The sequence below is a fragment of the Lycorma delicatula genome, chromosome 3 (assembly GCF_047948215.1).
Source record: "Lycorma delicatula isolate Av1 chromosome 3, ASM4794821v1, whole genome shotgun sequence".
Taxonomy (NCBI): Eukaryota; Metazoa; Arthropoda; class Insecta; order Hemiptera; family Fulgoridae; genus Lycorma; species Lycorma delicatula.
Window position 1 is genome coordinate 113912868 of NC_134457.1, and position 26901 is coordinate 113939768.

General features: G+C 29.6%; 1 protein-coding gene across 3 annotated transcripts in view; it reads right to left on the reverse strand.

Annotated features, from left to right (window-relative positions):
* The window catches only part of Hsf (Heat shock factor), an 89025-nt gene that overhangs the window by 21960 nt on the left and 40164 nt on the right, over positions 1-26901 (reverse strand). For all 3 annotated transcript variants that reach the window (XM_075360410.1, XM_075360412.1, XM_075360409.1), the window contains exons 4-8: positions 21063-21263; positions 19519-19647; positions 16558-16688; positions 13867-14196; positions 6084-6698 (exon numbers count right to left, since the gene is read on the reverse strand). In XM_075360410.1, coding sequence (XP_075216525.1) covers positions 6084-6698; positions 13867-14196; positions 16558-16688; positions 19519-19647; positions 21063-21263 — 1406 coding nt within the window. The remainder of the gene's footprint in view (positions 1-6083; positions 6699-13866; positions 14197-16557; positions 16689-19518; positions 19648-21062; positions 21264-26901) is intronic.

The following is a 26901-nucleotide window of genomic DNA, read 5'->3' on the forward strand; positions in this document are numbered from 1 at the left end:
TTGAATACTAGGCATCTAACTGATAAATTAGTAAATACACCTACTATCTGACTTTGCCTTTTCATAAAAATTTCAATAAAACAATTCCTTAATGTATTACCTAATTTCTACAATAAAAAATGAAGAAACGTCCAGTAAAACAAACAAGCATTACTAATATTTTTAAAGTTGCATATAATCACATGTTCATATCTATATTTTACAATTTCTCACAACTATTTATTTTATAAGCTTGTTTTTATTCATAGAAAAAATGAATATAATTAAATTTAATTCATTCATTCACTGACCTATAAAGAAAATATACACAAAGCTTTAAGAAAATAAAAAGTTTTTTTTTAGCCAGTAACAAAGTTTTTCTGTATTTTTCTTTTATACAGTTATCACAAATATTCAAGATATTAAACCTATACAATTAACTGTATACCAGGCAACAAGTTAGAGATAAACTGAACTTCTATTTAATAATGTTTTTCATTTGAATTTTATTAATTTTAATTGATCTCTACACTAAACTAGCTAAACATAGCAATAAGTAAAACAACTACATAGTTGAACCCTGATCATCTAAGATTTGGTCAAAATTAATGGAACTAAGGTACTGAAAAACATTAAACATGGACGAAGAACAAAAAGATACTAGGGGAAGCTATGTAAGAATTTTAATTAAAAAAAAAATCCTTAAACTGGGATGAATTCAGATTTTATTCCCTGCAAGCTTCATAATAGTCTGCAATATCTGCGGCACCTAATGACTACAATGGGATTAGAAGCAACAAAACAAAAAAGTAAAATGAAATTTATATCAGCAAATCACAACATTTTTAAAACTTTTTTATGATAGTATTATAATCTTGAATACTAGAATTATATACTTCTATAGACTAACTGTATGAATAACAATTTTTAAAGAAACAAAGGAAAGTTAGTTAACCACTCTTGACTCCACAACCACTCTTGACTCCACTGGAGTCCACTTTTTTTTTAAGTTCCCTCAAGAAAAGAAAATAATTAAAAATGTTTATCAGCATTTAATAAGTTTTAAAAAATTAGTAATAATAAAATGATAAATTTAGTGAATATATTAAAGCCACTGTCTTAAATCACATACTTATGGTTATTATTATAACAAAGACGATACTGGACTCTTGTTAAGTTTTTATTTTTCACTCACTCATTTTAATTCAAGCCCCCTTTATATTCCGTTCACTGTTAAATCCTCTTACCGCAATAAATGTTCAAAAATTTAAATATTGCATTATTTGAATTAATCTCATTTTAAAACACATTTTACTATCAAGGACCAACTGCATAAAAAGTTAAAAATTTTCAAGGGTCTTGACTCAGCCTTCTAGGTCTCCCCCTAGCTGCTACAATAAAAATTGAATTTAACTATTCTTTAACAAAAGGTCTTCTGCTTCCACAGGTCAGTAAGACTTACATAACTCTCTGGCCTTTTAACTAAAATAAAAAATGAGGTGTAACCTAACCATTCCTTCAAAAGGATTTTTACAGGAAGGAATAAGTAAAAAGCTAATGGTTTTAGATCGGTTTAAAACTACTTGCCCTAAAGTACTCCAGGCCCCATCAAAATATATTGTTAAATTTTAACCATTCAATTTTTTCTAAAATATACAGTAAATTCCAGATAATCAGACCACTTTGGGACCAGGGCTAAATGGCCCTATTAAACAGCTAGCCCTATTAAGCTATAATAATGAAAAATGAGGAGCTATGCAGTATACGGAACAATTATAGTATACGGATGTATTCTAAACATTAAACTCAAATTAGCAATTTACTATTCTGAATTTTATTTCTAATATATTAAGATTACATGAACAGTATTATAAATTACAAGATAATAAAAATTTTAATACTCGTACATGTCTAATACAATACAATTATTTACTATCCTTTTACATTACATAGCTGCATATAAAAACAGGCCTATTACATTTAAAACTACTACTGTTCTGGTACAATTCATCATTACTGAATAGTTTTTGTAATCTTACATAATTAAAAAAATAATAAAACGATAAACAAAATAGAGGTACAAAATACAGTAATGATTGCCATTTATGATCAATAAAATAAAAAAATACTTTAATGTCTCTAACTTGTGTAAACTTTTTGAAAAAATTCTTTATTTTGCTCTGTAATCTCCGCCTTTTAATACTTGGCGTTCTACAAATTTCGCACAAACTCGTAGTTCTTCTAGCAGGCTTACTTTACTGCCTTCTTGTATAAATTCTGCTGAAGTCTGTCAATGAATTTTTTGCATCTTCTTTAGATAAGCGTTTGACATCGAGTTCAATCTTGTGTTCTTCAATCTTGTCCATTTGAGTACCAGTAATGATTTTAATTATTTCTTCATCCCCAATTTTATTCTCATCATAGCATCGTATTTTTCTGCCTATATTTGAAAATGCCTCAAAATGTTGAACCTGGTGCTGCAAAAAACGCAATCGCTGCCATCAGAATTGATTGTTTCAATATCATCATTGGCATTGACTTTTAAACCACTTTTGGCAAAGCACGTTTCTGACAGTGCTACTTTTCACTTCATCCAAACTGTTGCCTAGGAACTGAATTGCCTGCAACAAATTTACACATGCACTAACATCTTTCACCGTAGCTGAGGGAGTCAACGTATTTCCTTCACTTTTTCTTGTAAAATTTAACTTATTAGTTTATTCGGTAAATAAATTTTAAATTATTCCCATGTCAAGTGGTTAAATTAAATTCACTGATTGTGTATTTGGTGGCGGAAACTCAATCTGAATGTTTCATAAATTTACTTTAGGATGGGCAGCACAATTATCAATAAACAGGTAAATTTTTCTTGATTTGTTTTTGGTAACTCATTGTCCCAATCACTCAGCCAATCATGAAAAATTAGACTCATCCTGGCTTTTTATTAAATTAGTAGTGCACAGGTGAACTCTCTATTCTGACCCACTTAAAACATCATGGTTTACCTGCTTTACCAATAACAAGAAGTTTTAATTTGTCACTGCCAGACATATTTGTGTTAAAAAGCACAGTAATTCGATCCATTGGTTTTTTTTGAGCCAGATAACGCGATGTGTTTGTAACAGAGAGACCTATCCAGAGCAGCGCGATAAAACAAGTCTGTTTTGTCTGCGTTATCAGGTGAATATTTCTTAATTATTTCAGGAAGTTTAGAACTCTTCTATGATTCGGCACTGTCAGTATTGGTGCTTGCCTTTTCACTGCGAGCTTTTTCAAATTTTATTTCACGTCTTCATTTCTAACACAACAACCAACTGTCTGTCGTTTTGAAATCACAGTGTTCCAATTATTTTGCAAGCTCTTCTGCTTTTTGTTTTAGCATTGGACCACTGACACTTACTCCTCAACTGGTAATAGTAGAAAATCATTCATTTAAAAATTTCTCAACGAGTGGGTCCTTTCCTTCACGTTTTCTTTTTTGAGAAGTTCCTTCTCCTTCACATTTGATAGAGCATTCAATGTGAAGTTTCTTCTTGCTGTAAAATCCAAGCTGTTGTAGTTTTTGATGCTCCCAGTAGTTCTACAAGTTTATGCTGACCAGTGTTTGGTGGATAACTTTTTATTTTGTCTAGCAAAGCAATTCTTTCTGCCAATGTCGTATCTTTACATAGCATAGCGACGAATTGGACAAATTATGAACACAGACTTTTAACAAAAATAACACTTCAAAGTAAAAAGATAAAAGTGATTAAAAAAATTAAATTATTAATGAAAGTAAAAAGAAAAGCAAAAATTATTAAAAATAATTACAGATAACAACAGCACCGTACACAATGAACAATGGACTTGCAATGAAGAAAATAAAAACATTTCCTTTGTCATAACTGCATGATGTCATCTGCCATGCACTACGTACTGTGCAGACCAGTGATAAAAGTAATTTACTTCCCTCAATACAACATTCAACAACAGTCAAGCGATTTAAATCAATAATAAAATTGTGATATTTTAGAAGTAATAAAAAGAAAGAAATGAGCTAGGTAAGCCATATAAGCAGCATTTTGGACCATTAAACCGGCATAATTTTATATGAATTTTACTAACATGTTTCTGTTTTAACAAAAATGTCCCAATTAAACAGCTGCCCCAAATAACCGGTGGTCCTATTAACCAGAATCCACTGTATGTGTATATATATATATATATATATATAGATGTTTCTGGGTCAAATAAAGAATTTAATCATAATTTAGATTCTTCACTATCTCCTGATACATCTCAGTTCCCAAGAAGTTTATAAAAACTAAAAATGTGATTTGGGATCAATTCAAATTTTTTATTTTAAATCGCAAGAATGAACTTCCAAAAAAATGATAAAGGCTCAATGCTACTAAAAACAGTTCAGAACCCCTGATCCCAACCTAGGCTCCTAATGCCTTGGAATTAATAGAACTGAAATACATTGATATTCTTTCAAAAATGTATTCTGCTTAGGTAAATTTTCACATTACCTAATGCATTAGGACATAAGGTTTGTCAACTATATCCTAAACCAGAACATTCAAAATTACCAGAATTTCAAATGATATAGGATAACTGACAAGCATTAATGCTAAGTGTACTAGGGAAAGCAAAAAGAAGTGATTACCTGTTACATTCATAATTTGAATTATTGCACATCATCATACCAACAATGATGCACATCAAAATTCAGTCACTAATCATCATTACATGACACCTTTAATTTATCCACCACAGATATTAATTCTATACATATATTAGCAGACATACACATAGAGACAGCATACTTATACACACATAGAGTTTCATTCAACAATGGACACAGAAAATCAATTTTTTTAGTTTTACAAAATCCAATTTCATATGTTCATCAAATTTAAGCTGAATTCAGTTCAATATTGAGTAAAGTAACCCTTTGTAAATTACTGGGACAGAAGAAATAATAATAAAAACAAATTAACAAATGAACAATAACAATAATATAATAAAATCTGATTAAATAAAACAACAGGGAAGATCTGTTAATTACCTCCTTTCTTGAGGATGTTACTCTCTGTTTTACCCGCAGATATAAATTAAACTAAACTGAGAAAAATATAAAGAATGCTTACCAGATAAATGAACCACAAAAATCTTAAATATTTGATCTGAAGTCAAGTCATATTAACAGGTAAAACAGAAATCAATAGAAAAACTACAGTTCATGTTCCATGAATTAGCAAAATATCATTACTGCAAACGAATATAAAATCGTTGAGTACTGAAGTATTCATCATAACTCAACAGAAAGAGAAATCATAAAAGACACTGACAAATGAAATTACTGGCATCAGTTTAAAAAGGTTATAATGAATGTAGTTTGAAGTTATCAATTAATGAATGAGGGAGAAAAAAGATATAAACTAATGAATCATAATTTTCTTAAATAAGGCATTCAAAGATTTGATTTAAACATTTATGTTTTTATATAAATTTAATTTTAAATACTGAATTAAAAACGTAATGCTACTATTTTTAGGGATCTTCAAGCTAGAACTAGAATATAACACTATAAAATAACCATTACTTGATTCACAGCTGAGTCTTCTATTTTTACTTCATATGATTTGGGTTCAACTGTGTAGTAATTGAATGAATACACTTTCAACAAAGCCAGCAGATGTCATTTCTTGTCAAAAATTTAACTTAGAATTAAAACAAGATCACTACTAACTTACTAAAACAGATCTAACTAATTTATCTGAAAATAACAAAACTGAGAGTAGTAACAAGAAAGACAAAATTTTAAAAGTGCATTACAAATAAAGAAAGAAAATACCAAAAAAAATAATGTAGTATACTAGTAAAGCATAAACGTATAAAAGTAGTGTTCCAAACTAACTTATCATCTGATGTCCAACCAATTTCAGATAATTAATAATATGTCACTATAAAAAACTAATAACTTTTTTATCATCCACTTATAAATTAAGCCAAATATTTAAAAAAAAATTTTAAACAGTATAAAAGTAAAAAATATTATCTAATGTTAAAACATTATTAGAATTATTAGAAGGTAAAAAAAACTTTAATTCAATAAATACCTGTCTAGTGGGCCAGCATTTAATCCCGTTGTGCAAACAACAGTCATATCTTCATTATTATTGTTGTTACTACTGTTACTATCTTCATCATCATCCTTTTTTGTAACTTCATTCTCCTGAACTGATTCTAATTTATTACAATCTTCAGAATTTATAACAGGTAGTGATGATGACTTCTCTTTATCTAAACCATTAGATGACACTTTCTTTTCTGTTAAACTCGGAAATTTTTCTTTTTTCTCAGCTAAAGAAGGCAGTTTTCCTTTTTTATTCTTAAACAATGTACTGGCATTCTTTCCAATATTAAATCTTTTATTATTAACTATTTTTGTAATCGAAGGATTATTAATTACATCAGTCGGTTGATTTCCAAGCAAAACTGGGACATCATGACTACTATTTTCAGTCACCTGCCTTTGTATTAAATTAGTACCTGGACATATTTCAGCCAGATCATCTAAATTAACAGTTGTATCACACTCAACTGGTCCTTTAAATGTATCAGGTGTTACATGATCTAAATTTTGAGAAGAATCAATAGTTGTAGTCACTGCCGGAAGAGTAGTCGTATCGGTTACAGTATCAATCACTATCGGAAAACTGCTACCGCCAAAGCTGAAATAAAATAAAAACTTTCTTTTTTAACATGAAAGAAACAGATTAAATAAATCATTTCAAGAATCCCATCAATCAAATACCTGCCCGAGTGACCCAGAAGCTCAGCATTTGCCTTTCCATGTAGAAGATTTCAGGCTGAATCTGAAAAGTAACATTTTAAATACCATCAGCTTCTTGATAACATCTGATAACCATTCTAGTTCTGGGTTCTAATTTAAAAAATACTCTGATGCTAGGCACTCAAATGGTATGAAATGTGGTTATATTTACAAAATGAACAAAGAACACAGTTGTCTGTGGTTCCAAGCAACATCCTGCACAAGATAACTATAGCTTTTTAAACCATCACACTAATCAACAAAATATTAAACATATGTAAACATACTAAATATTATGTTGATCGAAACTCAATGACAAATAGCAAACTGACCAATCAAAAAAGTTAAAGAGGACCAAAGACAAAAATTAGCTGAAGGTTTATGGTCTCTTCTTTTACACTACTCCTAAAATCTAATCTTTCTTATCATTCGTAACAGATATCCTTAATGCAAGAAAATTGCTGTCATTCTATATCAACAAGAATTTGAATGCAGTCTATGTAGAGCCACAGCAAACCTCAGTGCATCAGATCAGACTTCCAATATGAAGTATGAAATAATTCTTGATAATGCAAAAAAATATATATTGAAATAATCTCCAGTCAAAATAAAGTGAAAATACCTCTAGATCCATCACAGAAGAGGAAAAAGAATAACTAGTTAGCTCATATATCAGAAGAAAATTGCAATGCCAAGGACAAGTACAAATAAGAAAAAAATAAGCAAAGTAGGAAGGTGAGAGAAAATAAGAAAATAAGTTTAGGATCTGAGCAACCTAATTCATAACCTGTATTTGTCAAAACAACATGCAGAACTCCTAGGTTGACGTTTTAAAGAATGGCATTTATTAAACAATGATACTAAAATTTCAGTATATAGAAATCAAAACGAAAATTACTGAAATACTTTAGAAGAGATGGTTTAATTTGTTCCTGCCATGATAAGGGGCTAAAGTCTGAACTGGACATTGAATATGTTATTCATGATCGGCATTTATTTATACTCATCAAAAAAAAGCTTAAAGGCAGTGTTGTACAACTCAAAAAAGTTTTCATCTATACCGGTAGCACATGCTGTAGCAATGAAAGAAACATATGAAAGTATGTCAAAAATTTTAAAAGCTATTAAGTATGATGAACACTCATGGTGAATCACTGCTGATCTGAAAGCGATAAGACTGCTTCTCAGTCTCCAGAGTAGTTTTAAAAATATATGTTCCTTGTGTTTGTGGGCTAATCAAGCTACAAATAAACACTATGCAGTTAAAGACTGACCAAAAAGAAATCTGTTTACCCCAGGAAAGGAAAATGTTGTCAATATTCCCCTTGTCGAAGCAGATAGCATTATTTTACCACCTCTACACATAAAACTATAGGCCTAATGAAGAATTTTGAGAAAGTATTAAATAAAGATGGAGACGGCTTTAAATATTTAGCTAAGGTTAAGTGAAGCCAAATTAAAAAAGAGAATATTCATCAGTCCACAAATAAGAAAATTAATTTGTAAAAATATATTTGACAGCAAACTGAATCCTAAAGAACTAGCAGCATGGAAAGTCATTAATAATTTTCTTGAAAACAAAAAAGCTAAAAACCATGATCAACTTATAAATGAACTGTTCATGAACTAAAAAAATTTAGGCTGCAGAATATCATTGAAAATTCAATTTTTTGTAATTTTCATTTTGACTTTTTTCCTTTAAACTTAGGGAACATCAACAACAAAAGAGGAGAAAGGTTCCACCAAGATATATTGCAGGTGGAACGTTATCAAGGCAGATGGGATGAATCTATGATTAGTAAATCATAAATCATATGATGATTCATAAATCTATGATTATGATTATCTGCTGGATAATAAAAAGAGAAGACTTCACTGAACACAAAAGGAAAATAAGAAAAAAGAAATTAATATAAACAAAATGTCTGCAAAATAAAGGTATTAATTTTAATAGTAATTATTATTATTATTATATTATATTATATTATTTAAGAAGTTTCTCAATATTTTAAAGGGTCATAACTGAAAATCTGAAAAAAATGTGATGATGAAAAAAAATGATTTCATTTAAAATTCAGCATAAAAAATACATTCTAATTCACCTACTTTTATTTAAGTTCCAAAATTTTTTTTTTTTTTTTTATCTCCGTATAAAATATATAATATACAAATTGGTAGGCGTAATTGTTTAGGATCAGACTTTGTAACTTTTCTCCTAAATAACAACTTTAAAAAAGTTAGATTGAGCATCCATAAGGTGCGCCTGGATATGTCCAAAACTGAATCTAAGAGCAGAAATTTGTCCAGTGAACTGAATATAAGCAAACTTCTCAGCTTAGTTTATCATCAAATCACACCTCACTAGATCACATCTTGAGTTGTAACTCAAGAGCTAGTTTACCACAGGTGACCCCTTGACAGTCAACCATGAAAGGTCATTTAAGGAATACTCCACCAGCTGAACCAAGCAACACCAGAGTTCAGAGAAGGCAGCAATCAGTTAGGGCTGCCACTTCGAAGACAACATGCGAACAGAAGCATGGAATGCTCTAACAATACATATACAAACAAGAAAACTACAAAGTCCAAAATCAAACTAAAGCAAATCACCTAAATTTCCACACACAATGCAAACTAGCTCAAGCAGACTGGTAAACTAAAAATAATAACTGGCCCAATGGACCAAAACATAATTCTCATCATAAGTATGCAGGAAATAAGAAATGCCTACCAGGATGCCATGGAATCTCAAGTATATATGCTCTACAAAGATATACCTGGGAAGAGTGATGAAAAATATCCCAGTCTGGACCAGGCCTTTTAGTCGGCCTAAAAATAATAAACAGCCTAAAAATAATAAACTCCATACAAAAATTCAAATCACTGTCCTCAAGAACATCAACGCCCACTCTAAAAGCATCTAATAAAATGTATACTGTAATAAACACTCATGTACCCATTAATAAAAATAACTCTCCAGAAGACCATAAAGAAACAGAAACGTTCTGGAATCTACTCAACCTGACTATAAATAACATCCCCAAAAACCATGTTAAACAATTAATCGGAGAATTCAATGCTTAACTAGGCAGAGAAAGAAGGTATTGCAACACCATTCGAAAATGGTTTGCCCAAAAAAAAAAAATGGATAGAGACTTGTAGAGCTCTGCAGAAACCATAACCTAATCTTGAAATCCACATATTTCAAGAGAAAATCTGAAAAACCTGGTAACAACCCAACTACACTAAAGGAGAATGGCAACTAGATCTTCTTCATGGGCAAACACCACAAGATCTATAATGTAATGTATAATGTGCTCTTCCTTAACTTATACACATATAAGTAAAATATATGAATATATATAGAGCGATTCATGAGGAGGAATCTGCAATACTTTACAGGTGTATTCTTCTGCTTATTAAAACAATGAAAAAAGTTCATATAAACATAGGTCTGAAAACACTGCATTATCAAGTTACAGCTAACAAAAGATTTTGCCTGGATTCTCAGCTCCCTCAATGAAATGAGGATGTATTGAAATTTTTTAGACGTTAATCTAGAGGCAAAATTAATGGTTATCTATGGTTTTTTGACCTGAAAAATTCAATAAAATAGGTCCCACAACTGTATGTCCTTTAGTTTTTAAAATATCTGACATAAAACCCAAAATTAGGGGTCCAAAAAACAACTTTTTAATGTTTAGCTTAAAATAACTTTCTTAAATAAGTAATAAATTCATAAATATTTTCAACAAAACTTGTAGAAAATTTAATTCTTAAGAAGTGATGTAATCAATGACTATGAACAGTGAACACAATGTTTTCACAGCCGTTTTTACTCAAAACCAAACACAACTAAACAGTTATGAAAACTGAACACTGCAAATGAAAATTTAAATTATATGCCAATTTCTCTCAAAATAATTTTAACCAAATTTTCATTTAAATATAAATGAACATGTTCATTTATATTATGTTCATTTTCCATTTAAATTATTTAACTTAATATTTGATAAACTTACAGTATTACATTAGCTGCTAATATCCACCTCCACTGGCAATACAACTTCACGCAACGATTTAAGGACACTGCTACCTCCTACAACATTCGTGGACTTTTTTTATTACTTGGGTGGCAACCATGATTCTTTGTAAAAGTTCGCATCCATTGTTGGATTTCTGAGCATATACTAATGACTTCATGTATCTCCATACAAAGAAATCTAATGGGTTCAAATCAGGGTATCTGGTTGATCACGCTATTGGTCCTCCTTGACCAATCCACCTATTTGGGAATGCTTCATTAAGATGCTGAGTTACATGGCGATCAAAATGTGCAGGGGCTCCGTCATGTTGGAAATCCATAGCTCTTCATATTACCAGTGAAAATCCTCTAAAAGTATAGGAAGTTCATTTTGAAGAAAATTTAGGTAGGCCTCCCCACACAGTCGATGATGTAAGGATGTAAGGTCTGATCAGAATATTTCCTACTACACCACACCAGACATTTATCGAAAACCGACACTGGTAGTTTGCTTCTGAGGTGGCATGTGGATTGGTATCATTCCAAATATGATTGTTTCTTGAATTGTTTATACCAGCTAGTTACGTTTAATTATGTTTGGTTTTCAATAAAAACGAATTTGAAAACATTGTGTTCAGAACGAAGTCCCTAAAACTAAAAGAAAAATGGACCCTACCCAATTAATCAAGAATGAGAATAGCCAAAAAGCAACCGGCAAAAAATAACAATCACAGATAACTCGAATATCTAGTCTACAACCTTAAACAAATAGCAGAATAATTAGCCCCAATAAAAATCCTGTCAAAAACATCAATGGTGGAATGCAAATGTGATGAAACAGTGATGAAAAGACATCAAGCATGACTAAAATCATCAATCCCAAAAATCAGAAACTTCCTTCCAAAATCTAGTGAAACAAAGGAAAAGACCATGCAAACCCTAAGGAGAATAAAAAGACAAAATCATAAAGACACACTGTTGTCAATAGAAGAATTCAATAAAACACAGTCTAGACTACTACAAAACCTTAAAAAATCGGCTCCAAAAATACGAACCTCCAATCCTAGTAATAAAGAATGAAAACAGTGAACTGGCATATAACAATAAAGACAATACAGAAATTCTAGCTAAATATTTCAACAAACTCCTAAATTGTGAAGAATTGACAGAACTCCTAAACACAAACACCCCAATAACAACACCACAGTTAAACATCAATCCTCCCACAAAAAAAGACGTCTGCTAAGCATTAGGTGAGATGAAGAATTACAAAGCAGCAGGAGATCAGACTTTTGTAGAGATCTGGAAACATGCAGGAAGATCAGCAAAAATTTCCCTTCATCAACAGCTTGTCAACATCTGGATCAAAGAACTACCAGAACCCTGGATGACAGCCCTCATCCACCCACTACAAAAAAGGAGACAAAACTGACCCTAACAATTACAGGGGAATCTCACTCCTACACAAAACATACAAAATTCTTTCAAGAATCATCTTCAACAGGAACAGTTCACAACTCAAGGAAGAACTAAGAGAATACCAGAGTTTCAGACCCTGGAGGAGCTGTCCAGACCAAACCATGAGTCTCTAGCTAATAATAGATGACAATAGGAAGAGAAACAGAGACATGGTGACAACATTTGTAGATTTCAAGAGAGCTTATGACTGCATCCACACAGAGAATCTCTACTTAAATTCGAATACACCTCGGACTACATACCAAATTAATAAACATGATAAAACTGACCCTCACACACCTAAGTCGAAGGTAAAATTCATAGGTGAGCTCTCAGAACCATTTGAGATCAAAACAGAACTTCATCAAAGTGATGGGTTCTCACCACTATTATTCAATTGTGCTCTAGAAATGGTAATGAGGAATTGGTTCAAAAAATGCCTCGAAAAGTAAAAATAAGCCAAAAAATCAAAACAAATTGTCTTGGTTTTGCTGATTTGGCACTACTAGCAAGTGACATAGACGAAGCTAAATCACAGATATTAGACCTTCAAAACATAGCAAATAAAATTGGCCTCAAATTATCATTTGAAAAGACAGAAATTATGTTCCAAAAACCAACACAGTTAAAAGAAGCAAACATAAATGGTAATAAAATCAAAATAGTAATCAAATTTAAATACCTCGGAGTAATGGTAGCAAACAACCTAAACAAAAAATCTGATTCAAATAAAATGTAACAAACTAGCTAAAGCTAAAAAATTAACCTGGTACACTTGTAGTAAAAAATGCCTATAAATAAACACAAAAGCAAGGCATTACAACACCGTTATAAAACTAGAAGCCACTTATACAGCAGAAACACTTCCACCTGAACGAATAATCAAAGACAGACAGACTCAGAAAATCAAAAGAACTGGAGGAAACTGCGTCCATCAATATAAAGCACCAGAAAGACAGGCAGTGGTGAATTGTGTCCAACAAAGAGTTAGAACCCATCACTGACATCGTGCATAAAAGGAGACTAGGATTCTTTGGACATACCATGAGAATGCAAGAGATTGAAGACTTCTGAAACAGCTAGTACAGTACAATCTCGACTCAAAAAACACCAAGACAGGATACAGATGGATCAGAGAAATAAGAGAGAATCTGAAAGAAATTGGCCTTGCACTAGAAGACACCATAGACAAGATAAATTTAAACAAAAAAATAAGGAACAAAAACACTCACTTCACACTCACAAGAAAAAACTTACAACACAACCAGTTTCAACACTTGAAAGGGCACAAAAATTGGAATGTATGAAAACGTTCTGGGAGATCACAAGGCCCAAACAGTCCCATCGAAAAGACTTGAACAATGGACTGACAAAAGTGATCCTATACAGTTATAAAAGATAATAATAATAATAATTCAAATTGGTGGGGAATATTAGACTGGTGAGGGAAGAGTGCAAGCAACAGATTAGAAATAGAATTCACAATTCTTCTACAAAGTTATACACAAAATACCTCTAAAACAGTTCTTTAAATAAATCAACAAAATTAAACTGTATTACACACTACATAAACTAAACACCATACCTGGTCCTAGTGATCACAGGTAAAATAATATCATTAATTTCTGAAGTAGAAGGTTGTTTGTTTTTAATCTCAGAGATAACTTTCTTTGAGCACTTTGAGATAACTTTCTTAGGTCTTCCTCTCTTGGATACAAACTTATTTTGTTTTACAGAGACAGCAGGTGCTGAAGCAGTATGAAGCAATGATTCAACTTCAACTGATGGCAATATTTCTGCTGCTGCATCTATAAGGAAACGATCAGCTGATATTTCCTCTTCACTTCCATCACTTCCCGTTGATTTAAGTTTTTTATTGAATGAATCTAATGCACTTTCACTTTCTTCTATTGGTCTGTAAAAGAAGTACAATAATAACAAAACTTACTCATCAACATCAATAATATACAAAATTGGCACAACAAACATAAATATTCACAAAAATTTTTACAAATAACTCACATCTTGTTTTTGACATAATTATTAACACACAATAAATTACTTGCAGCAACAGGTACACACTAATTACAAAAACTGGCATGAAAAATTAAACAGTTACTGAAACAGACACTTGAAGAACACACAAAAAGTATAAAAATTTTATCAGACTTATATTATCAATTGAAATTTAGCTTATTACAATTTATTTAACTGCATAAATTTTTCTCAACACCTTACGTAATTTCTTAACAGGACTTTCAAGAATAGAATATGAAAAATGATTTTCTAATAAACAAAGAACTTGTGAGAAAAACAATATCATAAGTTTGATTTTATCTTATCTTTTTTATTATCAGATTTTTTTAATTTTTCACACACTACAGGTATTTATTTTACTCTTACATTACAGATAAATTGATTTTGAGCACATTATCCATTTACAGTTATTTATATCAACTATATGGCTAATAAAGTCTTTACAACCAAATGCAAAACCACAAAATCGACAAACAATAAAATCAAAAAAAATTCAAGCGTTCTACCAAAAATGTTTTTCATTTGATATATACACTAAAGTGAAATGATTTAACATTCTGCCCAAGAAACAAATAAAAGATCTCACTGATTTATTTTAAAAATGTGGATTTCATTGATAACACTCTCATAGTAGTATCTTAAAATTAATAAATGACATTTACAAGCAGACATATTTCCCAAAGTTAAAATAACACAGCATTTACAAGTAACAACTATCAGTGTTTCTTTTTTTTCAGAAGTTAAATATTTAAATTTTCATTTTCTCCACACATGTCATTTATAGGGTCTTTTTGACTCATGAATCAATTTAAAACTAACCCCTTCATATATAAGTTGACACATTTGGTACACTCTCATTATTGGAAAGAATAATATTTAATGCTAGTTCTTTATTAATTTTAATTACAAAAGGAAGCAATTTTTCTTTACAATGGATAAAAACTAAGGTATTTACGCTAACCAATAACAGATGTACGTGTCTGTTTCAAATTCAGCATGATAACTGGACAAAATCAATTGTCAGACATATTTCTACTTATCTATTAACTGGTTTACAACAAGCACAGCGTAAATTGCACTGGAATTTTAAGTTTATTCACTTTGTTTAAATTAATGATGTCACTGCCATTTCCCATACAGATAGATGCACTGCATAGGTAATGACCACAATGTCCTCAATTTACACCATAGTCAGCTGGTTTATAAGGCATATCTGTAAGAAATTACATGAATGTTCTCAGGAAACTAAATTCTCTCCTTACAAATATCAATATTTTGTTTTTTTTTTAACAATTTGTATTAAAATATGACTCATGACTATTAGAAGCTAATTTATAGAATATTTTGCAAATTCTCCAGTTTTATTGTTTAGTTCTAGTAATCTCACAAGTAAACAAAAATCAAATCTTAGTAACCAAATTAGTATTAAAAAAAAAAAATGGTCTAAACAAAAATCAAATCTTAGTAACCAAATTAGTATTAAAAAAAAAAAATGGTCTGCAGATATCTCAAACAAATGTAGAATGAAAAATGGAATATCACAATTGTCTCTTCGAAAGCAAAAATCCCCATTATTTTGATTTAAAAACAGAAGAAAGCAGTAGATAAAAATAGTGTTGAACTTCCATTTTCACTTATATTTCTGCAATTTGATTTATTACAAATTTCAATCATCAAATAAATATCTGTTTCAACTCTTACTAATACATGTATCATATTAATAGCATTGGATTATGATAACAAATCTATTTTATTTAGTTTAAAAATAAATGGGTAAACTACATCTTTGATAAATCATTTCTTTACTGCAGTCTGGCTTTTTTTAAAATGCATTACACTACCAGGTTCCTAAATTTTCTGAACGGGCTAAACTTAAACCATCAAAAACTACAACCTATTAATAGAGAAAGAAAGAAATCCTTCCAAACAGTAAACACATGTTTCAATTAGAAACATTTCTAAGCTTTTCTGTAAAATAGTTTTTTTCTGACCAGTGCTAATGATAATTTTTCTATGAACTTAAAAAATAAAAGATGACAAAAAAGATGACTTTTGTACTAACCTATGTAATGAATAATATTCTGTTCAAAATAATGATTTAACAATTGAATTAATAAATCACTAACTAAATAAATACTTTAAATCAATAAGTCACAGGCAAATAAAAATCATTTTTAAACAAAAAACTTCTTTAATGTTTTATAAATATTTTAATACCAAAGAAAAAATCTTTACTTACTGTTCTACAGTAATGAATTGCTCAGACTGAGTAGATGAAAGATCTTCTACAGTATCAAGTAAAGCTGTAGCACACTCAGTAGGATCAAGTTCATGTATTACAGGACCAGATGGAGATTTGGCAAACGATTTCTGAAATCACATTTTTTATTAAAAGTAAGAAAGTAAATATAAAACTGGAAAATATTTTTTTTTCTTTTTCCAACTATTTAAGTTATTATTTTGGAGTTAGTCATTATATTATTAAACATGAATGGTAGACATACTCTTAGCTAAAAAAATAATAAAATAACAGATTATGAATGTGTATATAATTAAAACATATTTCTTAATTTCATTTACTGATACATACGGTTACTAAATAAAATACTGAGACTAGTTTTTTTTTTTGTCAGCCAAAGTGACAACACTGTAAGGTTACTAGTAAACATATGGGTTATATGAAGAGCTGATTTATATTAGGTATTATTATTTTTAGTCTATTGTTGTCACGTGAGACGTTAAACAAACTTTCCATGAAACAAATTTTTGTTGTGCGTTATGCACAAAAAATAAGTGACACTAATTATGTGCAACATTCTACAATCAAGTTTTGTATTCAAATCTGTGAGAATACTACTGAACTTTTCCAAAGTTGAAAAGAGCGTATGGAGATGACACTGTCACAAACCCAAGTTTTTAGGTGGTTTAAAGCATTTTCATATAGCTGGGTATCAGTTGCAGATATTCATGCTCTGAAAGACCGTTAATGTCAAAAAGTGATGAAAATGTTAAGCGAATCAGAGACTTGATACAGTACAACCAGTGATTAACTATCAGAATAACTGCAGAAAAATTGAATTTGAACCATAACACAGTCCATCAAATTTTGACGAACGAATTGGATATGAAAAATGTTTGTGCAAAATTGGTCCCAAAAAACCTCACTGTTGAACAGAAAAACAACAGGGTAGAAGTATGCCACCATCTTCTAGGGCAAATTGAAACTGATCCTGATTTTCTAAAAAAAAAAATTACTGGTGATGATTTTTGGATATTTGAGTATAACCCAGAAACAAAACACCAGAACAAGGAGTGGCACACTTCAAACTCACCACATCCCAAAAAAGTAAAAATGAGCAAATCAAAAATCAAAACCATGCAAATTTGTAATACTAATGGCATTGTCCATAGGGAGTTTTTGCCTACAGAACAGACTGTAAATCAATACTTTTACCGAGAAATTCTTAAAAAGACTGCAGAAAAGAGTTGCCCACATGAGATCAGCCATCAAAGACAACTGAATGCTGCATTATGACAATGCACCTTGTCACACTGCACTCCCAATTAATGAATTTTTCGCAAAGAAAAACATTCCTGTAGTTCCTCAACCACCTTATTCACCTGACTTGAGTCCCTGCGACTTTTTCCTGTTTCCGACTTTCAAAAAACACCTCAAAGGATACCATTTTGGAACAGTAAAAAACATTAAAAAAATGTGAACAACCATCTGAAGGATATTCTGGTTTCAGAGCTCCAACACTGAAATGAAGTGGGACTCTTTAAGCATTGCATGGCTTCCCAAGGGAACTATTTCAAAGGTGATAAAGTCCATGTATAATTAGATAGTAAATAAAAAGTTTTTCTGAACCTGTCTCATTATTTTACTTACAGACCTTGTACATGTACACGTGATCATGTACATACAGAAAGAGAGAGAGAGAGAGTGAACTAATACCCAGACAAAGTATATTTATAAATGCAATGGATTAATTAATTATTTAAAAATTTACTGGTTATTTGTAATTAGCTTATTTCTACTACATCCACAATTATTACTTTCTCCATCCCCTGAATTTAACATTCTGTTTCATTAATCTTAATTAAGTCATCATCTGTCCCATTTACTGCTAAAATTTCTTAAAACTGTTCATTTTCAGGTAATTTATCCAATTACCTGAAAAAAAATGTGTTTCCTAATAACAAATCTTAAGTTTTTTATGGTTTTCACCATAAAAAAGTCTTTTAGTAAAATTTTGACTGGCTTGTTAATGAACACATCTAAGCCATGTTTGTTTTTATATTAACTAAATATATAAAAACTAAAAAAATATTAATTAGGCTTAACAATTTATATAATTTAAAAAGAATAAATTTTCAATGTATAATAATTTAAATGTAGTTGAACTTTTGAAAAATAAAATTCAAAAGCTTTATTTGAATGTAGAGCATAGACCATTCAGATTCTCATGAAATTTAATTTTATCATTTTAATAATTGTATATTTCATTAACAGATTATAGACCCAATTACAGATCACCAATTACTTAAGTTCACCATTCCTGTGCTGTCCAATCGCCTCTATTACCAAACAATCAGTTTATAACAGACCAAAAGATCCAATTTAAAGTAAATATAGTACAAAATGACTTAAGGAATCTTTCTGAATAAAAGACACATGATTGATAATAATGTTTAACATTCACCAATTGATATTCTCGTGGATACATCTGAAAGATAGATAACAAAAATTTACTTCTCTATGCATAAGTTAGGCCATAAATTAACAAACTGAAGAAAACTGTGTAATAGAAAAACTGTGTTACAGACTAAAACACAACCCAAAATTGATTCTAGTACAGTTAAAGGTACAGGTACTTTTTACTAGATTCTGATATCTTAATTATAGGAAATTTTTTCCAGATTAGTCAGCTTGAATCACATACCTAAAAAACCATAACTAAGCTTATAATCTGTTGTAAGGCAGTATAAACTGAAAAGAAAAGCATTAAATAGATTCCATGACAGACAAACAACAAAATGTAGAGAAATCTCAGTATTCCATATGAAAAACTACAAGCAAGAAAACATTATAATTATAGTTACAATTTTCATTGAAGAGGTGATGATGATAAAAATAAAAATGAAATTCAACCAATGTAAAGTAGTGCTGGTTTTATTTTGTTTATTTATAGTAGCATACCTGATCAGATTTTGTTGAATCACGTTTTGTAACTTTATCTTGCAACATAAGTGGCATATTTCTTCTTTTAACACTAATACCGTTGTTATGATGAGGATGTTGTACTAATGATACCAGGAATTGGATTAACTGTAAAATAACAAAAAACAAGAAAAATTAAAAATAGAGTTATTTCAAAAAGTAACTCCAAAAACCTTGTTTAATCTTTTAATAACCTTTAAAATTTATTGTTGACTAACAAACCATTTACATACATACTCTAATAAGTATATGTACAGATGCATCACTACTATTATAGGGTAACTTTATTTTACCAAATAACTTTATTTCAACTACAACTGAATCCCAATATCGAATATTTATTATGTTTAAAATGATCTTTCATCTTCTATGGGAATGGAAGATGAACCCGGAACTGTGAGTGAAAACTGTACCAATTTGTCCCAGACAACTGATGTTGAATAATTTTAAGGTAACAGTTTATAAATATATGACAACTACCACACTGACTGCCCATTTTTCCAAATTATAACAGGTAGTTCACATTGTCATCTGTTATGTTACTATTAAAAGTTTCCAACAGTTTTAAAAAAAATGGTATACCCAAAGTATACCACTGAACGTAAATCATGGTAATATTTAACTTTCTCATTTCTCCGAAGCACTTGGGAAGTTGGAAAAGAAAAATATTTAATCAATATTACAAATCAGTTATAGCCTACTTATTAACTTTCTTCAAATTTCTCTTTTAATCAACAACTACACTCAAGGCTAACTTACTACAAAGAATCCTTTTTTTCAGAGATTTGACTGTACCAAACAGGATTTCAATCATTGTGCAGCCAACAGAAAAGAATCAAAAATCCATAAATCATTTCACATGCAGCCCCTCTTCGCAATCCTGGTGTGTTAGCATACAGAACCTCTAGCAGAGTCTCACCTGAACACACAGTATCAACAGGGAGAAAAAATCAAGTAAAACAAACAGGAGCAAGTGGATGAGGAAGTATAATCTAGCCACAGGATTGATGAGTTAGTTAACAATATTGCTCAGGACACATGATTCTCTTACAACTCATTAATCGCAATTCTAAAAATTGTTGAAATTGGGTTTATGAAGAAACAAGTAAATAAATAACCCTAAATATGTAAATAGTTCCCTATTACATTTTTTTCTAACAATGCTGATCGTGAAACTTGATTTCATCAAGTTTTTGATGCTGCTGAATAATCAGCATTAAAGGATCAACTGTTGATAAAGACTACAAAGTTGATTCATTGACTTTTAACAATTTGATATAATTTGCTATTTTTGTTCCATACTAATATTTTTACTGCTATTGTTCTATACTTCTATTAAGAACCAGTAAAAAAATAATGTCATTCCCGTTTCTTTACAAACAACAAACAAAAAGTAAATATAAGAATTAATTAAAAGTATTAGCTATTTGAGATTACTTCTGTAATTGAAAAGGGAATACAAAATACAATAAAACAAAATTTCTCTAATATTACTTCACAAGTTCCATGAAGTCCCATTTTACCTTATTAACGATCTGCTGCTGTTTTAAATGTTTTTGCCTTAGGATAGCAAGCTCACGCCAAAGCGCTTCATTTTCCAATTTCATTTGTGATAGTCTTGAATCCATTGTTTCTTGTCTGTTTCTCATCTGTCTGACATCTGTTAAGACTTTATTTACCATGTCAGTTCTTCCATTAACTCCTTCAATCTTGCTTCCAGTAATCTACAACATTAAACATATCATTATGTCAAAAAAATTTTCAATGGCCAATATCAACAACTTTTAGCAGAATAAAAAGATTTTTTATATTAATACTGTTTTAAAATTTATTATTTCACTAATTTATTTTAATTTTAAATGAAATCCCATGTTCTCCAGAATGCCTATAACAATTTCAGTCATTAATGATTGTCTTAATCCAAATTTGATTTAACAATTTTTTTTTACAATTTAGGGGCACATTTTATATAATCAAATAGTTTTGTTGAAGGATTTTAGTTTTTTTTGGCTGATAAAGTAAAATTTAAGGGTAAAAAGTTCATTTTAATGTAAACATTTTTTATTTTTTGTAAAGGATATATTAATTTTTGGAAAAGGGTTTTTTTAAGAATAAAAAATTGTTTTGAGAAATTGGTAGCAAGCCAATAACTTTTCTCTTAATTGATAAATTTTATTTATACAACATTTTTTTGGAGGTATGACAAAATCTGAAGAATAAAAAGGTGAATAAGATGTAAAATGATAATTGTGCAGCAAAATCCTGTTCTTAGATTTAGTATTCATGGTTAACTGCAATTCAAAGATATTAAATAAGGAAATCCTGTATAATGTATATAAGAAAAGGAGTCTCAGTTACAAAATGAATCAATTCCAATGTACAGTCAACTGCTAAATTAGATAATTCACAATATGCTACTAATGCGAAGGCTTTCTTTTTTTTTACGTTACTTGAATAATAACAAAAAATCCCATAACATTTTCAAGAATATTAAATATAAACAGTATGGTTTAAATGGAATTTTTAAGCTAACAGAAAGTTTATTTTACAATCCCTAACATATTGGAATGATGACGGCAAAAAAATAATGACGGCACTCAATGACACTTTAGCAGTTGCAACAACTAATTAAACTGATAGTGGATAAAGAAAATGCAATGCATGTTAGAAAGGTTATACAAACACAAAGTTGTCATTTTAAACATACTTTTGTTATTTACTAAAAATTATGATGACTCTTCATTATAGGCATTGTTCAGAGAGAAATTAAGTCAATCATAAGAAAAATGCCAGATTTTTTTTTTAAAGGTAAAATTAACTTTTGGCCCTAAACAATTATGCCATAATTTAAAACTTTCATAATTCGGGTTGATTTTTAAAACTGCTTCATTTTTATTTATGAGGTAAAAAAAAATGTTACAGAGGCAGATGACCACATAGATTTTTCATTTTTCCATTTCAGAAGGGTTCATCTTGCACACACTGTAAACATTATAGGAAAATAATGAGTTATATGTTTAAGATAGTAAATGAATCAAATGTGAGAAATTGGTGCAAATGATCAATAAAAGCAGATTGTTCTGAAAAAAAACTATCAGTGAACTAAAGCAAAACACTGACAATGAAATTCTTAAGGACATATAATTCAATAATCCTGATGACTGCACAGCTCACATATTTCTTGCATTGACTGGCAGCATAGTTGTTAGCAACAGGGCCTCCAGAAGTTATGGATATGGGAAACCATTAGTATGATGTTAATCTGCCAAATAAGTAGGTGGGTAAGAAACTGACTAAAGTGAGACAGTACAACTACAAAATGCCAAAAAAACTCATACGTATACTGGGTAAAATATTTTGGATATATAATAGTCCACCAGTCAGATCTCCAGACAACCTACACAGGAGGAAGGTCTGTCACAAAATACAAGAACCATGACAACATATTTTTTGTCAGAATGTGGACTGTTTTAAAGTTCAAATAAAAGCATCAGACAGATAATTTAAAATGAGAAATTAATTGTTTAAAACTTGATATAGTAATAATTAGTGAAGTTAAATTGAAAGAAAGATATGATTTTTGGTCAAGGAGTTGTAGAATAATTAACACAAAATAAAAAAAGAAAGTTCATAGGTAGGAATAATAAAAATAAATAATATAAAGCAAAGACCATGTTATTACAAGAAACATTTTGAGAGAATTATTTCAGTTAGGATAGATTTAAAGCCCAACAGTACAACAAAAGTGGAGTCCTGGCTTATTCAACACAAGGTGATGACAAAAATGACAAGAAAACAGGAAAATGTTCAAATAACTGTGCTGAAACATACCTTCCAGTATTCAGAACTTATGCCGCTAATGTCTTTCAATAAATACCTTGTTAGTGTGATCCAATTACATTTTTATTATATGTAGTTTATAACAGATTTAGATACATTTCATTTATTTTGATATTATATTATTAGTAACTTATCTCACGTTGTTGAGGTTAATGATATGCATGATATACATGTGCAATATTTACATTTTAAGAGGTATTATATGAAATATTTTATTTAGATTCACATTTAAGTTATATCTTTAACAGAACTGAATTAACTTTAAATACATCTTTATTGAACTGATTTAATTTTAATTTTAACTTTAATTGTAGTTAAAATTAACTCAGTTAGTTTTTTAACTCAATTGAATTGACTATTAATGCAACTTTAATTAAACTGAATTAATTAAAAATAGTATTGTAAAGACAAAATATATATTACCAAACAACAGTTGAACTCAACATAGTTATATGCCTTAAATAAGTAAGAAGAAAAGAGTTACCATAGTTTGTTTATCATTAATAGCAGGACATGAAATTGAACATAACTGCCCATCAAAAATCCTGAGGATTTTTCCTTTATAATATTGTAATGAAATATTACAAGTGACAACATGAAATAATATTAATAATCTTTGTTTGTAATCTCAACAAGTTTAACAATATAATTATAAATATGCATATATAAAGTAAGATAACCTAAAATGCTGTATAATAACATGATTACTGAGGAAACGTTACAGCTAATAACACAAAATAAATGATTTTAAATGTATATTATACAATATGATATAAACATCAGAAAAAAAATTAATTATACATAGTTAAATTATTGAATCAATAGTTTCAAATTATGTTCACACTGGTTGTACATAATACAATAATAAATAGTAATGAATAATAATAATCATAGGGCTCGGACATATAGTAGCTTATCATATAGTAGACATATAGTAGACATATAGTAGCTTATCATATAGTAGACATATAGTAGCTTATCAGCAATATTTCCTTTGTAACAAGTACGTGCATATATATTTTAATAATCATTTTTGTAGTAATTCAGGTAATCTATACTGCTATTGTATCTAACTCATATAGATATCAGAATTTCTTTAAAAGTGTTGTTTGTGAGTTCTTATGACATCCAGGTATATTCATTAGTGAGCATCTCACTCCAATCAAGATTTATTGTATATCACTGTACGTAATTCATAGAGGTATTAGGATTTCTTTAAAAGTGTTGTTCGTGAGCCTATGACATCCAGGTGTGTTCGTTGGTGAGCATCTCACTCCAATGAAGATTTAGTGTAAATAATGTATAAATATCAGAAATCCGACTGGGATCAATAATCCACTACAATGAGCATATGAATATGTTGTACATTGTATGTACATACATGTTTGTGTTGTATGTATGTAAGCATGTTGTGCATGTTTGTACATATATGTAGCATAATAGCCAGTTTTCGTAAATCATTTACAAGTGTAGAGCAATATGAACATGATGTAATAGTTACATTGATATGCATCTAGTTTGTAACAATAATACATTAATCAACAATTTAAATCATAACATGAGATTACAATTATAACATGAATTGCAAAAAGAATCATTTCGTAAATCATTCATAAGTGTTTAACTTCATTAATTTTGATACAAAAACTCCCATCAACTTGGTCAATTACCACCTATTAGAGTGATTCCTTTCCCCAATATTCTCTTCTTGCACAGTAGATTATAGTGGCCCAACTATAATTTGTCACAGCAGGCAGAGATCTAAAACACTGAGTAAAGTTTACATAGTGCTTTTTATATGTTTGGCCACTAAGGCTATTCATTCAGTTAGTTTCTGATTTGACTTCACAATCATTTATTTCTGCCTTCTAAGAATTCATTTCATGCAAAGGTATACCTGCTAAAATAATTCTACAGGATTAATTAAATATATAAAAGAAGAAACAGTTTGTTAGTAATGGGAGATTGAAATGTTACTTTACATTACCGATTCAGAAAAGTAGTTAGAGAGTCTGTAATCTCCAACCGATTCCTCTAGCCTGAGTTGGGTTAAAGAAATAAATGAGGAACCAGGCTCTTAAAATTTTGCAACAAGTATAAAATAGTGATTGGAAAAATACATTTTTTTTTAAATCACAAATGAAGAGATGCAACGCAGATGAAACGAGGATATACAGAAAGACATATTATATTTTAGAAATTTTGAAACCAAATTATGGACACTAACACATACGTAGGAGCAAAAATTAATCCTGAATACAATCTAGTACTGATGAAGGTAAGATGAAGTTTAAAAAATGTAAAAAAGCAAAACGATGAGATTTAAAAAACCCTAGGGTTGATGTAAACTTGAAATTTGAATAAGTCATAAGTATAGGCCTACAAATTAAGGTTCGGTCAAATAATAATTGATTGTAGTTAAAAAAGAGTCAATCTTTAGACGAGCATTTGTATTGAATAAAGTTAAAAAGAATGAAAAAAGTAAATAATTAAAACCAAACAGATGTTAAGTGAAAACATAATAAGACACAAAAATATATGGGTAGATCTATTAAAATTATTAGAATTGATGAACAAGAAAAAATAGAAACACAAAAAAGATATGAAGGCAGAAAATAATATCAACATATACAGAAAGATCCATAATCCATACCAGACAACCAAACATAAACAGTTACTGAACAACGACAATAAAAAACAAATAAATTTGTGAGAAAATGTTATTGCAAACAAACAATAAACTATAGTAAAAGTCAAGTACCTCGTTTAACCAAACATAAACAAACATGATGTGATTTAACATGACAGAGAATCCTTTGACTTCTTATCTAAGGAACAAAATGAACACAAAGTTAGGCAAAGAAACACCAATGTTATCCATTGCTAGTTGGTACACCAAAGTAAAAGAAAAAATATTTAATCTCTCATGACCAATAAGGAGATATTTTTATCCTAACTTCTTTTAAATAAGAATTTAAAATTTCATTCAGTTTCTTTTTAATCAAAACAAATTAATTCTGGCTTTTTTAATCTTCTCTTCTTGCTCTAATTATACCAAATTTTAGTTTAAGTTGAAAATCATCAAATTTTCTGGGCAATAATAGTTTCATTCTCTTACTTAAGTTTTGTTCTATGGGTAATATATTGTCTCCATGAGATTCAGAGAACATTCCACATTCTATTATAGTTTTTAATTCTTTATTCTTCACATTTGACAGATTTAAAAAAATCGTGAAAATTTTATTTAGAAAATAAAATTTGCCACCAGTATAAACAGTAATAATAACTGTAAATAAAATAGTTATATCCATTTCTGAATTAATAATATTATCATAAAATAACAAACAAAAATAAATGATAAAAAATTTAAAACTGAATAAAGTAAATGAAAACTATTTACATATTTCAAAATATAATTCTATTATAAAAAAAAAAAAAAATACTAAAAATTTTGCTAAAAGCTGTTGAACACTAATTTAACTGTGTAATCTTCAATATTTTTTGACAAAATTCAATAATTTA